At 33.6% G+C, this 25024-nt stretch overlaps 1 protein-coding gene across 1 annotated transcript in view; it reads right to left on the reverse strand.

The window, feature by feature from the left end:
• Positions 1-11900, reverse strand: part of LOC124356881 (protein zer-1 homolog) — a 43392-nt gene extending 31492 nt beyond the window's left edge. The window contains exons 1-2 of the mRNA XM_046808157.1: positions 10601-11900; positions 1201-1334 (exon numbers count right to left, since the gene is read on the reverse strand). Of these exons, the coding sequence (XP_046664113.1) occupies positions 1201-1334; positions 10601-11364 (898 nt within the window). The 5' untranslated portion in view covers positions 11365-11900. The remainder of the gene's footprint in view (positions 1-1200; positions 1335-10600) is intronic.
• Positions 11901-25024: the final 13124 nt, after the last annotated feature.

The raw sequence follows: 25024 nt of genomic DNA on the forward strand, positions 1-25024 counted from the left end.
AGTAAATTCTAACTCAATTGATCTTTTAAGTAATAATGGTAACTTACAACCATCTTGGCAACAAATTATTAATGAGTTATCTCAACAGCTCCCATTAATAATCTCTTGAACATTACCGGAATTGTGTGCTAAAGAAAAAATAACAGTTGCTCAATTTATAGTTTTTAAAACTTTTGTAGGTCTATACATAATTTAAATCAATCTTTTACTGTCACTGTATCAATGAATGTGGGCTGGAAGTAGGCTATTAGATTTATTTAAATATTTGTCTTCAAGCCACTGAGATCCGAGATGTCAATGGGAGTTCATACATGCACATGTTACACACATCAGACAACAGTTTTAAAACAGGTATTCTGATTTGAAGACATTCCTAAGTATATTTGATGTTAACAATGTTTGTGGGTAGAAATTGCAAAGTCTAAACCAACTCTGCGATAACGAACCACATATATAAATCAGTGGTAGCCAGCATTTTTAAGAGATGAGTTTACCAGTAATTTTTATTTATGTACAATGGAACAATTACAATTAAAATGCATAAATGTGACCTATTATTTCAAGTATAAATTAGTTGGTTGGAAAATATTTCATTGCTACACATGATACAATTTTCCAATATTTTTTCTCTATAATTATATACTGAGGATTTTCAAATGAGACCTCATGGAACAGTATTTGTGAACCCTCCTCCCATTGCCCAAGCTAATGTTCGAAACAACTGTCTTCAATCCCTTTAAGATACTCAGTCAGTTAATTGACTTTCATTTCTAACCGAGTAATCTGCCTAGCCTACAGCATGTAGTTGGACAACATAGTTTTAACCCACGAGTTTTCTGGGAAGTGCTCATGTGCCTTAAAATGTGTTTCGGCATTAAAAGTAAAGCTGCAAGTTCTGCATAAAACATTTTCTGGATATTTTTAAAAAGACTTCTTTTCCAAGGACCAAAATAGTAAAATAGTTGTTCACAGATGTTCCTAGTGAAGAATTAAAATGAGTCTAGACATTTTAAAATTGAACATAGTTTTATTTAGAGTTATTTTCTTTACAAATTTAACTTTTACTCAAATGTTTACATAAAGCTCTGCTAGAATGATCCTTCCTTTAATTATTGTAGAGGGTGTTCATGTTATCCCATGGCCGTTATAAAACGTAAAAACTATACTGCAACACATTACTTTAATGTGTTAAAAGCTTACCTGTTCCTGCTAAGTTTGTTCCTGAAATATCCAGGGACACCAAATTTGGTAGACATCTAACAATTTCAGCCAGTGTGTAGTTTTCATTCCGGAAAGTGCGTAACTTATCACTTGACTGGGATATATCAAGATGTCTGAAAAAAAAGAAATGTCATTTAAAAACATATTGAGAGCAGAAACTAAAATCTGGGGTTTCTACATGTTTACTTTATTTCTCCCCAAACCTAACACTGCCATGAGCTATTTATCTCTTGAGTAGACTGAATGATACAAAACCAGTAAATTAAATTAGAGCTGCATATTTTGCCTCCTTCCAATCTGTTTTTAGATATGGACTAGTACTGTATGGTAACTGCTCTAGGATTGAAGACATATTATTACTGCAGAAGAAGGCTATTAGAGCTCTTAAAAATGTGAGCCTAGAGAGCATCATTGTAAACCACACTTCAAGGACTTCCGATTCCAAACTGTTATAAATTTATATATATATATATATATATATATATATATATATATATTAGATTTTTATGTATATAAATAACTAAATCATATATATATATATGATTTAGTTATTTATATACATAAAAATCCAAATTTACTTAAATTTAAACATGAAATTCATAGCCATAACGCGTATAGTAAAAATGATGTTGGAATTGGACAATGTCGGTTAAGTAAAACCCTTAACAGCCATGTTGTGATATCTTTGAAGGTTTATCATTTTGTTAAATGACAAATTAGATCATATACCTTTGACAGATTTAAAAATAATTTTTATTCCTGGCTGTTGAAGAATCCATTTTATACTTTAGATGAATTTTTCATAATTCAAAATATGGATTTTTGAATTATGAAAAATTAATGATTATTGTGTTTTTGTATTCTGTTACAACCATTGCTGCGCTGTATAAGCTTAAATATTGTTAGTTTTAAGATTTCGGCGTGACTGTAATAATTAACTGTATTTATGACTGTCAATAATGTACACTTTTGTAGCAAATAAAAATGATGAAATGAAATGAAACTGCGAGTAAAAAGTAAAGTTAATTTATTGTTGAAGACAAAAATTCAAGCTACTCTTTTGAAAATATACATCGAGTCAATTATTGCAGATATTTAATCCATGTTCAATTCACCCAGAACATATCACGTCTAACCCTAGTAATGTTGACCATCTTTTTCAATCAATCAATCAATCAATCAAAGAGAACTTTATTCATATACATCGAGTACAGAATATGTGTCAATATGTATGTAAAAATTTTATCTAGTTTAAAACATAGATCAAGATAAAAATGTCATGTCCAGTTTAAAAATTCCTCGATGGAGTAAAACGTCCTGTCAGCAAGCCATGCACTGAGATTCCTCTTCAACGCTGACTCTCTTGTTATACTCTTGAGGTGTCTTGGTAGGAGATTGTAAAATTTTGCACCTGCATAAGATGGCTTCTTGGTAGTCATGGTGAGTCGATGAGATTGTAAGACGAAGTCTGTCACATTGCGGGTTCCATATGAATGAATTTCGCCCAGTCTATTGCAATCAGTGTTAAATACATGTAGAATGGTTTGTTGTATGTAAAGAGCCACCACTGTCTGAATTCCAAGGTCTTTGAAAGCACTTCTGCACGAGTCAAGATGATTTAGACCTGCCAATATTCTTACCGCTTTCTTTTGAAGTTTTAGAACTTTAGTCATATTTCCTATACTTGACCCTCCCCATATTATCAAACCATACCTCACAACAGACTCAAATAGGGCAAAATAAGCAACCCTGGCCGTTGACAGATCTGCAACAGACCTTATTCTTTTTACAACATACAGGGCAGTACTCAGTTTCCTGCACACCATGTCCACATGAGGGGTCCAGGACAGATGTTGGTCAATGATCACTCCTAGGTATTTGGTCTCGTCCTCTACTTCCACCATTGGCAACCCCTCGGTTAAGTTTGCAGCTCTTGTAAACAGGATTTGTTTAGTTTTGCTGTCATTTAGTGCAAGATCGTTCTCTTGACAATATTGTTTTGCCATATTGAAAGCAATCTAACTGACAATCTAACTCATTAGGGCCTTTTTCAGCAAGTATAAGAGCTGTGTCATCAGCGTACATTGTGGTGTGGGCTTGCTCCTTTAGGTAATCTGGGAGGTCATTTGTTACCAATACATACAATACTGGACCCAGTACTGAGCCTTGAGGGACCCCTCTTGTTATATTGAGGGGTTTTGACCTAGCATGGTAAACTGTGTTATTAGCTGTATATTTCAGCTCTACTAGTTGAGTCCTGTTCTTAAAATAACTATTAAACCAGTTTATTGCATTGCCTTGGATTCCTAAAGTCATCAGCTTAGTAAGAAGTAAATTATGTCCCAGTGTGTCGAAAGCTTTACTTAGATCCAAGAAAATAGCAGATACTATTTTTCCAGTTTCAATTTGGTCAATTACATTCTCAAAGAAGTCAGTGATAGCTGTGGTTGTAGATTTAGAGGATAAAAATCCGTGCTGATGTTTACTGAGCAAATTATTGTCCATGAGGTGGGTTATTAATCTTGTTAAAACGATTTTTTCAAATATCTTGGAGATGGTTGATACAAGAGATATTGGTCTAAAGTGGCCAGCTTCTGTGCTTTGTGGTTGTTTCTTAATAGGGATTATTTTGGCAATCTTGAGGTCAGCTGGAAAAATACCCTGAGCTAAGGACTTGTTCATAATATCAGTCAGAGGCAGTGTAATTTCATCAACACAGTGCTTAAGTAAGATAGATGAGACATCATCTATGCCTGCTGATGGCTTTGATTTCATTGCCATGATGGTTTTCTTAACTTCTGCCTGTGTAGTGCTATGAATAACAAATTCAGGTGCATTGGTGGTGCATTGAGGCTTCCTTGAGATATCTGAAGTTTGACCTGCTTCTTTTAGTGTTATCTCAGCTATAGTTGTAAAATAAGTATTTAGGTGCTCAGCTATTTCGAATGGATTGTTTAATTTGTTGCCATTGACTGTCAATTCAAGTGGAGTGTCCTGTTTCTTCTTATGGCGTTCATTATTAATTTTTTTGGTTCATTCAATTATTTCTAAAGTGCAGTCAACTGTAAAAAATTCATTCAATATTGATAAATAAGAAACAACACATCATCATCATCATCACCTGTATAAAGTATTGGGGATAACTGATAAAATACCTCATCACGCAGAAGCTCAGTCTTGGTGACAAGCTCAGGTCACAGAAATCTACTTTTAACTTTCCCTTCATAGTTCTGTCACGTAGACTGCATGAGCATAATTACTAGTCCATTTAATATTTTTAACAATAACTTTCTTTAATTTTCTCAAACAAGATATTTTACAGATTGCAGTTGTGTTAGAAGTTGAAGAATTGGCTAAATATACTTTACGCTATGTAGCACTACTATCTTTTGTTTTCTTCACCTGTTTTAACAACAGCAACTAGTTTCACATTTTAAGGTCATTAGTTGTGTGTATTATTGTGCTGTTAAAATTGGAAAATGTAATAATCCCATTGGATTTGTATTTATAACATATTGCTAACAAATTATAATATGTACAGCCACTTTTATCCATTTCTTAAAATATTATGTTTCATTTCCAGAGAGAATTTTTAGATGATCAAGAAAATCAATAATTGTTTGGAATTTAGGTTATTTCCCAAACAGTCCATCAATTTAGGGTACTGAAGGGAAATCAGGGTTTCTTGGTTGGGGGGGGGGGGGCATAACAAGCTAAGGAGGGATATACATTGGTGGATGGGATAATCAAGATATCAATCAATATTCACGTGAGAAAAGTACACGGAATTTTAGAGATCAGAGTAGGGCTATCAACTGTATATGAGGATAAATTAGGAATTTTCCAATATTTTTCCTCTTTTTGTCATTTTCCCAAAAGTTTCTATGTCTATAATGGTTTGATTGTTGTTTTTGCCCTGTGCTCTCAGTCTTATTTGCCAATATATATCATATTTGCAAATCTTGGTATTAAATAATTTTTTTCCCATTTTGTGAATTGTCAGAGTTTGTTGCGTTGTACATTTCACAATAAATATATGTTCTTTGTGTTTTGTCATCGCCATTACCCATTTTTTTGTTTTATTCAAGTTTTGTTTGTGCTTTAAAATTTAACCCTTTTAGGACCAGACCAAAATTTGACATGTGCAAAGAAAGTTTTTTCGTTTTTCTGGCCATGCTCCAAGAACTGTGCATATTAAAAATGTGCGATTTTTCAAGCGTTTGAGAGAAAAATCATATCTTCAGAACTAATTACTGTACAGATTTGTTTTTAGGCTTAAAATGTTTATAATTAAATTGTTCATTGTGAAAAAATAAATTTAAGTCATTATATAGCAAAAAACAATTTGATTTATCTGTTTATCAAATAAAAAAAAGAAAAAAAAATAAAAAAATTGAGTTTGATCTTCAATAACTACCAAAAATAAGAATAAATTATCTGTGGGAAATGGTATTTATTAGTTCTACATATAATTCTCTATAACTGTAGAAGATTTGAAAGCCCTGGAATAAAAAATAAAAAGTTTGTAAATGAATTAAATTTTTCTGTAACACTGGTTAAAACACACTTTTCAGCATTAGCCTAACATACAAAACCTTACAGGCTACTAAGGATATTATTCGGTACTTTAGGATTATACCGACCACACTATTATGAAGAACACAAAAATATACATTTATAGAAACAAACATGATAGAACGAAAAAACAACTCTTTAATTACAAAATTACAAACTTACATCGATTATCAATTGTTAATGGGGTCAGATTCCGTTATATGCCCCCAACGCTTAAACTTTTTTTAATGAACTTAGAACGTTATAAAACGATGTAGTTGAGTAACATAACTAACATTCCATCAATCAACAAGCATTTCCAGGTATTTTGATGGGTATTGTTGTCGCTGTTATCTTATCTTTCTCGAGAATCCTGATTACGGCAGGCCGCGCGGCATCACATGATTATTTAAGTTTTTTGCACGGTACATAAAAACAAGTTTTGTGTGTTTTTTTTCAATAAAGAGTTTAGTTTTTGTTTGGTAATGTTTGTTTTTGTTGAATTTTTGTGTTTGTAGAAATGTAGGGGTAAAACACGGAAGTACAACAAAGCGACGCACCAGCTGAACGGGCGGCGAGACTCTGCAATCACGTTATCTACTAGACCGCTCGACTTTGACCTCTGTCTGAGGATTGGGAGGGGTTTGCAATAAGACAATTCCTGTTTTATATTGACGAAATATTGTTCTACGCTAATCTGGTAATCAGCAAATGTCAAATAACGATTCATGTCCGGGTGTGGTCGGTATAATCCCAAAGTACCCTGACAACATTAAGATGCAACATGGCCGTAAAATACTTTTTTTTACCAAGGTGATGATTCCAAAGACGTTTAAAATTTGATATCATAGTAAGAAACATACTGGGAATAGAAAAATAGTATATTTATTCCATATAGAAGATTAAAATATCTCTTAAAAAATATGAAAAGTCCGCCGGCGATACTTTTTAATGTACTTCTGTTCAACATTTTGGGTTTTTGTTTGCTCAGTAGTTGAAACAATCCAAAATATCAATGATTCAATTGTTGTAGTGGCCACTTATTATACTGCAGTTTCTTCCTTAACGCGTGAAATTCCGGTGGTGTCATGGACATGTCACACCACACCCACTCATACTGACGACACTACAGTGGCTTTTTTACTATTTAAAAATAAATTATAATTATGGCTATATTAAATGACTATGACTATTTAGTTGTCTAAAAATACCATATCGACCTTGGTTTCTCGAAATCAGTCTTTAAATTATTTATTTCAACGGTTTCCCTTTACATAGACTTATACAATATTGTGCTGTATATAAACTTAAGAAAAAAAATAGGTTCAAACTTAACAACAATATATTAAATTAATGTGGAACAAAGTAATGTACAACAACCAAAAGAGAAGCTAAAGTGTATACAGTATAACAACAATAAAAATGTTAAGACAAACACGTACGTGTGAAAGCCGCTATAATTTGTTGAAAACTACTTCATGCAAATTCAGGTTAAAATTAGTGCAATAAATTAATTAATGAACAGTAAAAGTATTCAAAGAGCAAAAATAACAAAAATGGGAATTAATAAATATAAGTTGGGTAACAACAACAATGCACTGTACAAAGAAACAGGTAAAAATACAGTATTAATTAAATACGTCCTTCACTCTAACAAAAGAGAGAACAATTTAACAACAAGGCAACGAGGGACAGTGAAAAATCAAAGTTAAGGCTCCATTCAAGTGGCTTTTGAGACACTCCTTATAGCCTCTCATCGACTGGCCGAAGATGTTAGCACTGTTCTCCAGCTAGTTGGCTTCATTGAGAAGACAAGGAATACATCCATGTTGATCATAAGTAATGGACTGGAATCATTAAGCGAAGAAACTCACTGGATGGAGCTCCTCTTGGCATTTTAAAGTGAATGGAGTCCAGAATTTCCGAGCTTTAAGTTCGTTTCGCAATTTGTAAAGGAACAATTGGTCAAGAATTAATCTCCACTGACCAAGAGTCTCAAGTCCAAAGAAGAGTTGAAATTCATTAAATGGTACTTCACAGTAACGGAAGCCCACAGGTGTCCCAACCAGTCGCACCAACTTCAACTGAATTTATCTAAAGGATCAGTGTGTATCCTCATGTAGAAGGAGCACCAGGCAACAGATGCGTACTTCTACAATGAGTGCACAAGTATCTTATGGTGATCAGAGTAGAAGGTAAAGTAAAATAACATATTGATTATATTTTAAGTTTACAACTTGAGTCTCAGCTAATGAAATGAAAAATGCCTTATTAGAAAGGCACAGTTAGAGCTGTCAAGCCCTCTACAAATCAACCTCATATCATATACAGTACATTAACAATACTTGAACAAAGACACATGTAAACTTTTAACACACCTAACTTTATAATAAAATATAAACAAAATTGCTTAATTCACATAAAATAGCTCATTAATTTAATAATAAATAATATGGCTAACTTGTAGTCAGCTGTTCTAATTAGTTGACTCAATTCTCGCCAGCCTCGAGATATTAATAGCAATAGACAATGTTGCTATTAATATTAGTTGACTCGGATTTCCTCTATTTTCGCATAAGTTTTATTACTATTATTTGGGAGATGAATGAATTTGAGGTTACATGTCAACACCATTAATAACGATGCACCATGATGGCTGCATAATACTTTTTATCTAAAAAGTAAAATTTCGTCTTAAAAAATTATATTATTTAGCAACATTTCTATTATAATATACACCTGTATGTATTATACACAGAGTTTAAACGCAAATATTTGGTCAGTGTGACACGTGTCCGTACCTTTAATATTGATGACACCACAAAATACAATTGCGTCAGAGTACTTTTTATATAAAAAAATTTTTTTAAAGTATTTATATTTCACTATAATAATGGTTAAATACTATAATAATAGCCTAAAAAACTAAGTTTGGGACATACCGTGCTATACATATCCCGTAATATGACTGGACTTGAACGTGTTAAAAAAAACCTAGCGTTTGCTATCAATCTGACAAAATATTAACAGATCCAAGGAAAATAATCCATGATAGAATATAGCCTGGGTTCTATAATTCTAAAGAGTATTGTTGAAAACAAGAAAAAATAAGCTGCTCCTTAAGTTACAAGCTCAATTAGCTACGTCTTAATTATTTACAAGATATATTATTTGGGTAGAGTACGATAAGCGGACCCAATTTATATATATGGTGTAATGGTAGCACATTCACCCGGCAAGTGAGAGATCCGGGTTCGACTCCCGGCGGAGCAAGTACTTTTGCGATTCAATGTTTATTGAAATTAAATAAGGCAATTGCAATTTAATGTAAATAAAAGTCGTTTGACAGGTATTTGTTCTTCCGATCATATGTTAGTTTGCTTATTTAAACGCATATGTAACAGATACGGCCAAATACAAAATAATTGAATCGGAAAAAGTGAGCGCTCTGTGGTGTAATGGTAGCACATTCACCCGGCAAGTGAGAGATCCGGATTCGACTCCCGGCGGAGCAAGTACTTTTTGCGATTCAATGTTTATTGAAATTAAATAAGGCAATTTCCATTTATACAATTTAATATATAGGTACTTTGGGATTATACCGACCACACTAGTATGAAGAACACAAAAATAGAAATTTATAGAAACAAACATGATAGAACGAAAAAACAACTCTTCAATTACAAAATTACAAACTTACAAGCATTTCCAGGTATTGTGATCGTTATTGTTGTCGCTGTTATCTTATCTTTCTCGAGAATCCTGATTACGGCAGACCGCGCGGCATCACGTGATTTGCACGGTACATAATTGCCTTTCCATTACAATTCAATTTATATTTCTGATTAGCCCCTCTAGAATTTGATATTTTACTGATAGGTACTATCTCGAGGGATGTTTTTCTTTCGTCGACATCAGCGCGGGGCAGCACCGAAGGTGCTGCCAAAGCCCGCGCTGATGGCCGGAGGCACTCGCATTTTGGGTGGCGGAATGTGATCAAGAATAAAAACAAGTTTTTAGTGTTTTTTTAATAAAGAGTTTAGTTTGGTAAATGTTTGTTTTTGTTGAATTTTTGTGTTTGGAGAAATGTAGAGGTAAAACACGGAAGTACAACAAAGCGATGCACCAGCTGAACGGGCGGCGAGACTCTGCAATCACGTTATCTACTAGACGCTCGACTTTGACCTCTGTCTGAGGATGGGGAGGGGTTTGCGATAAGACAATTCCTGTTTTATATTGACGAAATATTGTTCTTCGCTAATCTAGTAATCAGTAGAAACGAAATGTGAAATAACGATTCATGTCTGGGTGTGGTCGGTATAATCCCAAAGTACCAATATATATATATGTGTGTATATTTTTTTAAGGATATTTAATTATTATACCCATCAACCAATAGTAATTGATTTGATCCATGACTAAATCATCTGCACCAATTGTACACACATTTTCATATTCTCAACAATATTTGTTCTATACATGAGTTCTTTTAAATTAAAAAAAAGATAGTTAACCATACAAAATAAAAGTAAAATATGAATTATTGTGTCTTTTTCAGTTTCAAGATCTTTTTTGTAGTTACTTTTTTATTATTATTTTAATGTCGTTTTTCATATCACCTGTATTAATTTTATTGTTTGATTAATATTATGGTTCCTATTAACTATTAATTTGAAACATGTGACTTTAATTTTGCATTTTAGATACATTGATATCGATTGATAGTTCTGTTATCAATACATTAAAAGTAACGATTATTATGACAAGCCATAAAAAACCGGGTCTATTTATCGTACTCTGCCCCATTATTTTAGTATTACCTTACCTTAAATGTACCAGTTGCAATATAGAAGGCAACCCCTCTTGTACTTTTGCAACATTATGAAGCACAAGATAAGTGAGGTTTGTCAAAAGAGTTAAAAACGTAAAATTTTCAATTTCAATACAGCCAGAGAGGTCAAGGTGTGTGAGAGATGATAAAGACTGAAAAGACACATTGAAATACATGGGATCTTTTTGTATGCCTGTGGGCATGAAATTTCTTATACAGAGCCTCTTCAACTTCGGAGTCTTTAGGATTGGTCCACAAATGAGGTCATCAGAAGCAGAATTTACACTTTCATCCGGTAATAATTTAGCACCAACTCCAATTGTTAGATACATCAAATTTTGGCCATATTGATTCAAAACTGATAATGATTTATCTGTGATGTATCTACATTTCTCCAAGTCTAATTCAATTAATTTGTGTTTTAGTAACATTTCTAAACCTTCATCGCTAATTTTTGAATTCCTTAAGCGCACGCATTTGAGATTTGTTGCATTTGGATTGCTGAATATGTTGACAAATTTGTCATCTACTACACCAACATTTTGAAAGTAAAACTGAAAAAATTTCTCACACAGTTCTCTAGGCAAGGTAAGACCAGAATGGAGTTCATAACGGTTTGTTTGTCGGTTTAAATAGCATACTGTAGATAGATTACGAACAATGTAAAGAAAACACTGATTGAGTAGACTTTCAGGAGCAGTATCACTATCCCAAGTTCCTGAAGAACTGTATTCATGTATACTCTCTGGAGGAGACATTTCTTTAAATTAAAATATGCATGAACAAAAAAATCCTAAAACACTTTTTTATAAGATTATTAACAAATTTTCATCTCTGATTGATATCTATTCAAGAACCCAATCTCTACAAGGTCACTCAATCTTTTGACATTTTAGAAAACACATTTAATAATCAGATAAAAATATTGAAGTTTTCCACCTTTTAAACTTTTTCTGGTCGTCATAACAAAATTTTCCACAAAGTTTTATTGTTAATTATTGATACTCAAAAATCAGTTATTATGACAGCAACATTAGATGTGCACTAAAAATGTAAATGTAAGTGATTGCACAAGAATAGTAAGTTCTATATGGAAAACCTAGTAGCTTTTTGATAAGAGAAGTGAGTTATTTAACGGAATCACATCACACTTTCAAATAAATTAAAGTTCACATATTACATCCTTTAGTTCCATAAAAATTTTAGAGCAACTCAAAATTTTTATTGTAAATAAACTTCTCACATAAATACAAAGATCTGACTGATTGATGACTGACTGAAACGATTCAGAATTAAGAACAAAAACAAACCATAGATTATACCACACCATAGAAAAATGCATTGGTAAGTATCAGACTGAATACCAAATTTATATTAGAAATTGTATACATTTATTAGTTGCATTAAATTTAACATAAAACACATTTTTTTGTAAGTTGTTCATTGCACAAAGGTATATTTTTCTGATAATAGTTTTATCCTAATAACATAGTTTCATTGTACATCAATTGTAGGAATTACGTTATTTAACAGAACAGGATGAATAAAGGTTGCCGCGCAGCAACAGTTATGCCCGAAACGGTTACGAGAAACTCCCTAATATTTTGACAACGAGCAATGAATTCATTCGTTTCGTAGCCAACAACAGTAAGCTTGAACTGGAAACAGTCTAAAGCGGCGGACTAGAAACTCTTCAGCTGTTTTATTTATTTATTTATTTATTTATTTATACACGGCATACACCATTTTATAAGAAATGTTAAATCCGATACAACAAGAGATAAATTATCCTATAATACAGTACAACAAGCAACAATACATCCAAAGATAACCAGCAACAAATAAATAACACCAACTATATGAACCAATAAAAAAGTAATAATGTATCTTATAATATATAATAACAAACAATAAATACATTTATAACATTTAACAAGCAATAAAAAACAAGACAACAAGCAGTAATTATAAAACTTCTCATTACAACACTGATATGTGACCCTCCAAAGGCGCCACCAATCACTCATCACCAACTCCATCGTTCGCAGTAAGAAGGCGCACAGCTTGGCTACGAAATCGAGCCACACCAGGAGAGAAAAAGTCCACAGATCCACCTATCTCATTCCCGAGTTGTAAAAGGCGTGGGAGCGTACTGCGTTGCTGGTATAACGTAGAGTACTGAAGCCTCTCAAACAAATCCTGGGATCTTGTACGACCAGGAGTGTGAAAAGGAAGCTCCTGTAACAGCTCAGGGCAGCCCACAACACCATTGATCAACTTCATGAGGAGAACTGAGTCATGAATCCTTCTACGAATGTCTAAGTCATGAAGGCGGAAGTGAGACTTCAGTAGTGGTACAGGGACTTCAAGGTAGTTGTATCCCATAGCTGTTATTTGAGCATTAGGGTTATAATGAACAACAGAGTTGTAGTGAGACCATTATTACTTAATTCCCGTAAATGTATCTACAGATCGATAATATCAGTTTGTACATCAATTTTATTAAGTCCTGTGTAATTTATATTTAGTAAAAAAATTAATTGTTTAATTATGTTTAATACACAAAGTAAATTGTTCAGTTTGAATATGTTCATTTGTGTTCTATAGGTGTGTAAAATTACTAAAGCAGGCCTGAGCCTTTCTTGTTAACACGTCGTCTATAAAGCTCCTTAGTTTAAATTAATTCTAAGTTATTTTTAAAAATTATGGCCAGCTACAAGGTTTGAAATATATATTTAAATAGAGAACATATTGATTCAACGCATTAATATTGTACTGAAGTAATACTTTTTCGAGAATACTAAATGATTAGCTAACCCCCAGCTAACAAGATTAGAATTATAAATCATCTGACATAGTTTTTGACTTAACTAAGGACGCCGCGCTTTATAGACTTGTTGTTATAGACTACGTTGTGTAACTAAAGTAGTGGTAGAAACTATAGCGCTTGGAACTCACATGTCAAGGTTTGTACCCACATAGGAGTGTTTCCAACTCAGCTAAAAACAGCCAAAGTGATTCCAATGTTGAAGAAGGACGATCCTCGCCTCACAAGCAACTATCGTTCCATTTCGATTCTGCCAGTTTTAAGCAAAGTATTGAACACATTTTAAACATGTCAACAATTAATGCCATCGCAAGCCTTGTGGATGCGGTCGTGGAGCGTTTTGAGGGTCGGAAGCACAAAATTGGTGTATTTCTAGATCTTTCGAAGGCCTTTTATTGTGTTCACCATGCAACAAAAAATCCACTTTTGCGAAAACTGGAATGATATGGGGTACGTGGTCTGCCACTGAAATGGTTGAAATCGTACCTCAGTGACAGATATCAGTTTGTAGAAATTTCCAATGTTCAGTCACAGAGAGTTCCTTTGAATGAGGGGGCCCCCCAATGATCTATCCTTGGACCTGTACTGTTCTTAGTTTATGTGAACGATCTTGGACTATCAATTCAGAATGGAAAGATAGTCCAATACGCGGATGACACGACTCTCTGCATCAGAGCAAAATCTAATACCAATCTGGAAATAGAAACGTTTGTTGAACTGAATTCTTGTATTCAGTATTTCTCTGACATATCTTAAAACAAATAATGCAAAAACGAATTATATAAGTTTTTGTCTCCGTCAACAAATTAACAAATTCGACCTATAGCCATGGTAGATGACACCCTTTTAGAGGAAGTGGAATCCGCTGGACTTTTAGGAATATATCTCGATAGAGGACTAACTTGGACAGATCATGTGGAGCATGTATGTGCAAGGGTTGCTTCAGGCGTTTTTGCCCTGAGGGATTTGGCACAGGTTTGCTCTTCTGACATTCTAAGGATGGCCTATTTTGGCCTTGTATATCCCCATTTGACCTACGGCATACGCCTTTGGGGTGGATGTGCCAGGATCTGATTCAACAGAGTTTTCAGGCTTCAGAAAAAGTTATAGAATCATATGCAAATTGAATCCAAGGAGTCGTGCCGCAATGCTTTCAGGGAGCATGGTTTTCTGACTTTACCCTGCCTCTATGTTTTGGGTGTAGCTTTGTATTGCCGATTCTGATGTGAGTTAATGCGGGGCAGAGATGTCCACAAGTATGATGGTAGACGTGGGGATAACTACAGGATGCAACATCATAGAACGCTGGAATCTGAACAATATCCATGAGAACAAAAAGGGTTTCAACAACCCAACCCTATTAAAGGACCTTTTAGTGTCTGAAGTGTTTTACTCTGTAGATGAGTTCGTGATACGCCGCTAGGACCATAATTTTTCGTAACTTAGTGCCGATACTGAAGCCATGTAAGAATGAGAGGGAGAATGTAATTTAATGTATGTATGCGTGCAATAAATGAATCTTAGAATAGCAAACTGCAGGACCTTTAGCTTTATGTACTGACGTTTGCAAATCCAATGTAAATTTGATTGAAAACAATAAAAATATGTTTTATTGATTGATTGTAGCTTAGGTTACTACCATCTAGTGCATTTTTTTGCATTGGAGAATTTCTATTTTTGTGTGAAAAATTCCTTTATTTAAACTTGTAAATAGTTTTAAACTATTTAATTTTGTTCTTTGTCGTTTGTTACTTGTTATTAAGTTATTTTATCTTTTACTGTTCTGTTGTATTGAAAGTTTGTCTTATCTATGTATTAATTATTATAATCAAAACAACTATTTATTATATTTATGTAACTTTTATCATTTCTTATTCTGAAAGTCATATATATATATATTTATATATATATTTATATATATATATATATAACTATAACTAACTAACTTATATAGTAACTTAGTATAGTATGTAGTAGTCATAGTAACTTATATGACTATAATATAATAAACAGTTTATTTGCCACAGTTTTGTAATGGATATTGTTAGAAAATAACTTTAGAAATGAAAGTTATTAACTTTAACGGCCTTTATCTTGATGCGGTGGAGGCTTCCATTTACTATTAATTGAACACTCAATAGGTTCAAAGAATTGAAATTATTTTAAACAAATTCTTTAAGGTCAATTTAGTGGGAAATCTACTAAATCTTTTCAGTTAGATGTTTGACCACTAAACACTGATACGGGTGGTCATTGATATCTGAAACATCCTGTATGTTGAAAGATCCTTTACAAAACTTGACTAAAAGCAATTCTATGGATGGATTCCAAGGTTTAGGCCCGATTTCAATTAACAAAGACTGGTAGGGACGAAATCCTGTGTTGAGAAACAATTAGCCCATACAACAGAAACATCCGAGAAAAAGCTTAAAAGTTAGACTTTTCAACTTGATAGTATTACAGCGTAGTTGTCTAAATGCAATACAGCATAACATTTGACGTGCAATGAAACATTTTAAAAGTAAGTCTTTCCTAAACACATCAACAGTAGTATTTTATGTCCAATGTTCCTTAAGTTCGTTATTCAATCCTATTCTATTAAGAAAGCAAAGTCCCACTATATGATTCGCATTCGACGATCATATGTTTTGACATTTAAGCGTTCTTAATGAATTTGGACATAATAACTTCATCATTTTATCCAAAAATATAGACATAATTTTAATCAAATAGAGCGTAGAAGGCCTAGAATGTAGACTGTAAATAAGTGACTGTTATGCATATATTATTACAAAAACGGTTACGTACTGTTGTAAATATAATGTAAATAAATTTTTTGAAAGTTTTACTATTGATTCATATTGGCAGTTGACAGTCTTAGCAATAATTTTTACATTTGGTTTATTACATTCCATCTAATTGTTAAAGAAAAACCACATGATCAAAGGTTTGAATGGTCTGTTAGAAAATTTAAACACATGGTTGACATGTATTTTGTTCTTGTCTTGTTTTATCAAATGATTGATGTGAAATAGTATTTTATTATGTTTAGATTTAAAAAAAGTTCAATTATTGTTAACTGAGTCGTTCGAATTGCCTTTTCTTTTTAAGTTGAAATCTGCTAGGTCCATTGACAGTTGAATGTCCTCTCACATTCCTTGTGGGGAACAACGATAGAAAAACAGAATCTATATCGACTAATGAAAGAAATAATCCGATTTTATTGAGAAGAAGGTTCAAACGCCGTTAAAATTATTGGATAAAGCAGATAGGTTATTTGTTATTGACACTCAGACAAGAAAGGTAACGTTTTCTAGATAAAATGATTCAACAAGTTCTTGAAACCAAGTATGATGAGGTAAAGAGTTACAGAGAAAGATGAATAACAAGAAAATGTAAATATGGCACCCTTAAATCGGAAGTAAGGTCTGGCCAAGGTTTAAACTATGGATCAATTGTTAATTCAAACCTTTCTTGTTCTAAGTAAGTGTAACATTTGCCTAACTTAAATTTTAATGGTAGATGGAAGAACGAAGTCGGCTTTTGGGCTCAATTCAAACAGGTACACGAGAACGAGTCTATTGATAATGAGATATAATTTCAATATTTAATATAGTTTACAGCTGAAAATTCAGAAAAAAACTAGTAGATAGCTTTGCTCCGCCCGATCTAATTCGATTGAGTAATTTACACGTATGTTTGGTAGGAAAGAACTATTGATTGAATTGTAAGAGAATTGCTAAGCTTGGTTTTACCTCAATTAACTCGTAAAACGTTCACTCTAAAATACTTATATGATCAATTGGAATCTCAGTTATGTTGTTTAAAAACTATAGGAGTCAAAAGTGACACATACATACCTGTATGCTGTTTCCTATGGCAAAATCAACTTTGCCAGACCTGATAAGAGAATGGCATCGACAACAATTTTCTTGCCTAAGCTTAGTTGTATATAATTAAAAGACATTTCATAACCCCAAAAACACAAATTAGAAGAGCTTTAAGCATTTATGAGGCTTATAGTAGAAGAAAGGTTATCACTAGCACATAGTACATTATCTCATAATGATAAGAAGGTTAATCTTCCAGGGTAATAATAAGAAAGATACGAGTAAATTAGGCCTATAAAATTGTGCGGGTCGAAATGAAAAGTTTGTACAAAGCTTTGAAAGCCTATAACTACTGTTGCAAGTTTAGTTGGCTTTAGAGTTGATTCCAGGCTTAAACATACTTGTATATTTTGTAAGGGCTCTCATTCTAGTTAAAAGTGCTTGAAAGCCAGAAATATGAGTTTGTGTGATAGAATTTTAAGTGAAAAATAGGATTGTTTTGCTTGTTCTAAAATAGGACCCTCTCGCAGTCAACGTAAAGCTTTTCTGAAGTGCATAGTTTGTAATTGACATCATGTACCTCTTTTATATCTTAAGTTGGATGACACCAACAAACCACAAGAACCTACAAAGGTTGGACACAATTCAGTTTAGGACTGCAACAAGGAAGTGAGTCTTCATGACAATCTTGACAACAAGGCACACCTTCAAACCCTTAGAGTCTCTCTCCTCAGCGAGGAAGAAAATAACGTGAGGGCGTTAATTGGCATTGGATATCAACGAACCTATATAAGAAAATCTGTTGCCAAGAAAAAAATATTCCTTTAGAACAATGACTATGTCTCATTAGCTTTTTGGAGGAGGGATGATTTCGACAGAAGATTATGATTGTTATTTGGTAAAATTAAGAAATATAATGGTGAGTTTTCATGTAACTTCAAGGCCTTGTACCATGAGCATCTGCAATTCCCTTCCTGCTGTGAAACAAGGGCCATGGACCCAACATGTAAAAACAGAAATAAAATTAAATTATTTTAAAGTATGTTCTATCGACATTTTAATAGTTTCTGATATAGATGGCAAATTGTTTACCGGACAGGAGAGGGATCTGAAATGTGGCTTAGTTGCTGTCGAAACATCTCTCGGGTGGATACTAATGGGTAAAACTATGACTATGGCTAACCTGATTATGAGTCCGAAAATTGTACTATGATTGCATCAAGTATCCTCTCAGTTGATAAGTTAACTTCCCTAATTAAGCTTAGGGAACTTACACACACTAGGTAAAGATCCCATTGAAGTTGGAAGTAATAAAGATGTATCTGTAGCTGTACGAAACAGATTTTTGAGGGCTTTAAAATATGATAAAGACGGACGTTATGGAGTATAAAAAGATTCAACCTATTTTTGACGGATCGGCTTGTGAGAAAGGATATCCTTCCCTCACATAATGTGTGAAAAAGTGGTTAAATTTATAGAAGAAATTTCTCCTTGCTTCTTCGCTTCAGACTGAATGAAATAGGACTAGTTTCGGACATTGAAAAAGCCTGCTTTAGGCACAAGTGAAAAGGACCGTGACTATTTGAAATTCCTGTTGGTTGAAGAGCTTTAATTTGGAAACTTATCGTCATGCTAGAATCGTTTTTAGGATCTCGAGTAGCCCATTCCTTTTGAATGCAGTTATTGATTACCACCTTAGACAAATATATAAAGAGCCTTGCATAGAAGAATCTGATCAATGTTCTGAGTCGGTTATTAATAAAGTAGTTTTTAATAGCGTAAGAAAAACGTATCCAAACCTTATCTGAGACATGTTTATTTTGCTCTTTTCAATAGTATTTTACTCTATGGCTTTGGGGAAATGGTTGAAATATAAACAGATAACCAATCAAAAGAAAGATGTAAGAATCCTTACTGATTCAGATCAGAGACCCAGCTGGTGTATGTCTCTGTTTTACTAAGAGTATATATCCTCTGCTTTTATCATATACATTTATTTATGTAATACTAAATTTATGCTTTTCTGGTAGCTATGCTTTAAGAGATCAACTTCAATCTAATAACATAAGAAATAGCCATTTAATAAATAAAGATCTCCAGATTTAATAAAACGCAGTCTAACTCATACGTTGCGTCCGTCACACTTTTTAATTACTTACTGTATATAGTTCTCATTTTATTGAAGAAAAGAAATTGAAATATATTTTTTATCAGTTATTAAAAATCCTTTTTCTACTGTAAATGAATGAATGTTTTTTGTGCAAAGGCACTGAAAGTATATGTTAACTTACTCAATATTCGTTTGTTTTGTTACATATTGTCAATTTTAAAATGTTATTCATTGCCTTTTTATTGTCATTAATAGGTTTTAACTTAAATTTTTAAGAAGTTGTTCGTTGATGTATTTAAAAATAGTCCTATCTTTTATTATTCTGTTGTTTTTGTGTGTTATCATTGTTGCTTTAGCTAAGTTTTGATATAATTGCATTGGCTACTAAACGAAGAATTAATTGATTTTTCCATTTGCTTATTAATCATATTTTACTATCATGTATGTACTGTAGGTTGTCATGTATTGACGACGGTGATTGCCAACCATATGAGCTCAAAACTAAGATTTTAATTCTGATGGCGAAAAAATTTGAACGTGTTTGCCGTCTACTTACTTTTGGATATCTTCAGAGGGAATGACTCGAAATTCCAGGAGTTAAGTCTGTGTGATACAGTCTGATTACTGATACTGTATTAAGCGGATGGTAAAATGGGGCGAAACTCAATATTCGCACTGAATCGACCTTGACATGTAGAGATATACCCATGTAAAACATGATTTTGGACCATTGTCAATAATACATTTTAGGCTTTTTTTTTTTTTTTCAAAAGCTTTATTTCTGGTTCAATTACTACAAGTAAATAATTATACACAGAAGTTTGAATCATAGAGAACAGAAGAACATAGAAATATTAACATTAGTGGGTTTTGCTCCAATGGAGACACCCTATAACATAATACAGTTAACAGAAAATAAAACAGTAAAATTAGTACTTGACAAACAATGTAAGTTTCAAATTATAATAAAATGTCTTGAGCAAGACGTGCTTTCAGTCTTCTGTTGACAGTTCTTTGGCCAATGTTAAAATGGACAGCACCTGTTGATTGGTCCAGAGTTTCTAGAAATGTAGCACTTAGTTTTCGGATGTAGTCACAGATGGTCGGAATTTCTAATTCATTATGAATCTGTCGGTTTCTAACAAACCATGGAGAATTTGTTGCTATTCTCAAAAACTTGTTTTGGAATACTTGAAGTTTGTTCATTTTTGATTTATGGAGGCAAGGACCCCAAACTGGACAAGCATAAGTTAAGAGGGGTCTGAATATTCCTTGGTAGATTAAAAGAGCGCATTTAAGTTTAAGAGATGATCTTCTATTGATAATTGGGTACATTTGTGCCAATCTTGTGTTTGCTTGATTTAATTTTGAATTTATGTGCTGTTTATAAGTAAGTTTAGAGTCTAATAAGACACCCAAATATTTAACAGTTCTGTCATTTTCATTCCATGGTATGATGTTATCTTGAATTTCTATATTCCTTAAGGGATTGAATTTTCTTAGCGAAAATATTTTCGCTTCACATTTTAGAGGGTTAAGTGCGATTTTCCAATTAACGAACCAATCCAACAGTAGGTCTGTATCAGTCTGAAGCATGTCAACTGCTGTGTCAATGTCTTGATGTTGGGAAATCAAGGCAGTGTCATCAGCGAAAAGAGCAAGCGTAGAATGAGCTGGAATGGGTAGGTCATGCATGAACATATTAAACAGGATAGGTCCTAAAATTGAGCCTTGTGGCACACCAGCCCGGATCTGTCGAACAGTGGAATGAGTAGAATTTATTTTTACTGAAAAAGTCCGGTTTTCTAAAAAATGATTCGATGATGTTTTGCAAGTAATTTGGAAGTCCAGTTTGAAATAGCTTATACAGAAGGCCTTTGTGCCATACTTTGTCAAAGGCCTGAGCAACATCCAGAAACAAAGCAGCAGAGTGTCTTTTATTTTCAAACCCTTGCACTATTGTTTGTGTTAACCTCGCAAGTTGCTGCGTAGTAGAATGTTTTGCCCTAAAAACCGAATTGGTGGGGAGGAATACATTGAGCATCTTCAATGATATCTGCATAGTCTCTTCTGTATTAGCTTTTCAAATACTTTTGCCAGAGTGGGTAGTAGGCTGATGGGTCTGTAACTAGAGGGATTTCTAACAGGCTTACCGGCTTGTGGATAACAATAACTTCAGCATGTTTCCAGGATTTAGGAAAGTAACCAACGTGTAGGCATGCATTAAATAAAGTTTTTAATAGCTGATGGGCTGTTGGCGGGAGTTCCTTTAATATTAAGTTTTGTTATCAAGTCATACCCAGGAGCTTTCCTCAACGGTAGGTATTGGATAACATTTCTAATTTCAGATGTTGAGATATACTGAGTGGGAAGCTCAGCAGATAAGATTGTGCTATTTAAAAAACCTGTTGACTTCATCTTCAGTTTGCAAATTAACAGTAGGGTTAGGGAAAAAGCATTTTCAAAATAATTCGCAAAAACCTCACATTTTTCAGAGTCCACTCTGGTACGTCTCCTGGCCTTGTTGAAGGGGAGGGATCGTAGAAGGCGTTCTGAGAATTCTTTTGGTTGCCAGCCACATTGAACTATCGCCTGGGTTTATTTCACTCAAATATTTCTGATAGTCATTAATTTTGAAAATATCTAATTCTGATTTTATTTTCCTGATGAGCCTGTTAAGCTGCATGCGATCTTCTTGGATGCCTGTGTCTCTGCCACCGTCTCCTAAAACATGTTTTTCTTTAATTAAATTAAGAATTCTTTTGCGGAGGGCGATTAGGACAAAAACATGGTTTGTGATTGTTTTGCGACTGCTTTTTTAACCGAATTTTTAATCAGCTCAGTGAATTGTAGTACACAGTTGTCAATATCTTCGAAAGACTGTAAACAATTCGGCAAGATAATATTAGTTTCTAATTCGTTATGAAATACAGCCAGTCAACTTTACCATTTATTAGTTTCAATGGAGGATTGGTAAAATCGGGTTTAATTGAAAAAGTTACAATTACTGGTAAGTGGTCAGACGTTAACTCGCATAAGGTTTTGCTGTACTATCGGTTCATTTGAAATTATTAAACAAAACAATATCTAATATGTCAGGTTGCTGGTTTCTCTGCCACGGATAAAATGTTTGGTTCTACAGGAGCAGATATATTAATAGTTGTACGCATCAAGTAGTCATTCAATTTATTACCCTTTGGGTTATTAGTGCGACATCCCCATAAAAGTGTTTTTACTGTTTAGATCTCCCATTAAAATAGTAGGACTATTATTATAGAGAATTCTATTAAAATCTTCATCAACCAAAACGTTTGTTAGGAGGGTAAGTATGCTGATACTAATGAAAAGTTGAGTCCATTTTGTAAAATTATTTTTATGGAAACAGCTTCTAAACTTTGTAACTGGGAGCAAGAAATTCGTGGTGTTTTATGTTTCTTTTGATCAAAATTTGCGACACCCCCAGAGGCATGAGGAGCCACTCGGTCCTGTCTGTAAATAGAATAGCCACTTATTTTAAAATTTATCATTGGGCAGGAAGTGAGTTTCAGTGACACATGCAACATCTATATTATGTCGTTACTAGGAAATCTGTAAAGAGATGTTTTTTGTCTTTCAAGCCATTGGCATTCCAATTGAGAACAATTAAGTTTTTTAAAGAGAGTTGGGGCCTGATTGTTAGTCACGGGCATTTTTAAAGAAAGAAGCAATAAACCTGCTGAATAACCTTTTTCAACTGGGGTATGAGTATTTTTACTACATTGCTTATTATTTCGTCAAGACTGAGATGTTACCTGCTTCCAGAGATTGTGGATCCTCTACGGAGTTTGCAGTTGAAGGAATGTACGACGGATGAGCCACCTCAGCATAGCTGGGGGAGTTCATATTCAACGGAGATCGAGGTGGAGATGATTTTGGTTGAGTTTTCCCTAGGTTCGTTGAGTTTTCGGTCGGGCGTGTCGTTGTAACTTGTGGACGAGATTCTTGGTCGTTCCTATGGAGGATTTCTTGCGACCGGTCAATTTCTGCTTGATGCCCTGGTAGTATTTACACCTCTGTAATTTGAAGTATGTTCCTCGCCCGCAGTTAACACACACTGGTTTGGTTTCTTTACTGACCGGGCAGTCTGAATAGAGATGGGATCCCGAGCACCGCACACAGCGAGGGTCCAGTTTGCAGAAGTTTTTTGTGTGACCAAAGTCTTGGCATCTCAGACACTGTGGGGATGTTTTTTGACTTCCTTTTAATTTCCACTTTAACTATGGCGTGAAACAATTGTTCAAGGTTCATAATATCACGACCACTTTCCGAATTCTCCAGCTCTACAAAACAGAGTGGCAATTGGACTTTTGTTTTTGTTGAACAATCTTGATACTTTAATGGTCGGGTAACCCATGTCACATAACTCTTGATTGATTTCTTCGTCAGTTAGAGAGTAGGGAACATTACGAATGATCACTTCAAGGTTTTTGTCCTGGGAAGGTTTAAACGTGAAAAACTTTACTTGATTTGTTTCATAAAAGTTAGTTTAGTTTCCTGTAGTCATTTATTTCTGTTAGGTTTATCTTGATCGATTTAGCTTTGATTTCAGTTGTGAAACTTGATATTACATTATACTTAATATCTTTTATTATTTCTTGGTGGTTATTTACGTCACGCAAAAAATATTGGTGGGATCTTAGATCGTGATTTATTTTTCTTTATATCATCAGGAGATCCTTGTTCCATTTCATGTCCTTGTTGTGAGGAAGGAAGACAGTAGCTATGATCTGCAACATTGGTATGGGTTGGTTCAAGTATCTTGAATCGGTTTTTTTGAATGAATCTCACTCACATCGAGGTAGTACTTTCTTAGGAGGTGGAGAAGCATTTGCAGTTTTAGTAATATGTCGCTTTTTTGGATTCACGAAGTCGTTGTTGTTATCGGGAAGAGGAACAGTTAGCATTTCATTCATGTCTAACGTCGAACTTTGTCCGAGCTGGAACAATTCATTAGCCTGGCTGGCTGTCATAGCGGTAAGGAGTAGGTTTTAAAACATTTTAGGTTAAGCCTTTGTTTACAATATTTGAATTGAACATCAAATTTCTTGTGTGAACGAATCTTGTGAATTAATCAAACAAATACAATCTAAACACGGTAAAAAGTTAAAAACAATAATTAAAAAACACTTAAATAAAACTTTTGAACAAACAATTCGAAGAAAATAGCGGACTAGAAAACACTAGGTAAAAACTGTTTTGTCAGTCAGCTGAAGATCAAGAAAGATGTAAGAATCCTTACTGATTCAGATCAGAGACCCAGCTGGTGTATGTCTCTGTTTTACTAAGAGTATATATCCTCTGCTTTTATCATATACATTTATTTATGTAATACTAAATTTATGCTTTTCTGGTAGCTATGCTTTAAGAGATCAACTTCAATCTAAATAACATAAGAAATAGCCATTTAATAAATAAAGATCTCCAGATTTAATAAAACGCAGTCTAACTCATACGTTGCGTCCGTCACACTTTTTAATTACTTACTGTATATAGTTTCTCATTTTATTGAAGAAAAGAAATTGAAATATATTTTTTATCAGTTATTAAAAATCCTTTTTCTACTGTAAATGAATGAATGTTTTTTGTGCAAAGGCACTGAAAGTATATGTTTA

The sequence above is a fragment of the Homalodisca vitripennis genome, chromosome 1 (assembly GCF_021130785.1).
Source record: "Homalodisca vitripennis isolate AUS2020 chromosome 1, UT_GWSS_2.1, whole genome shotgun sequence".
NCBI classification, from domain to species: Eukaryota; Metazoa; Arthropoda; class Insecta; order Hemiptera; family Cicadellidae; genus Homalodisca; species Homalodisca vitripennis.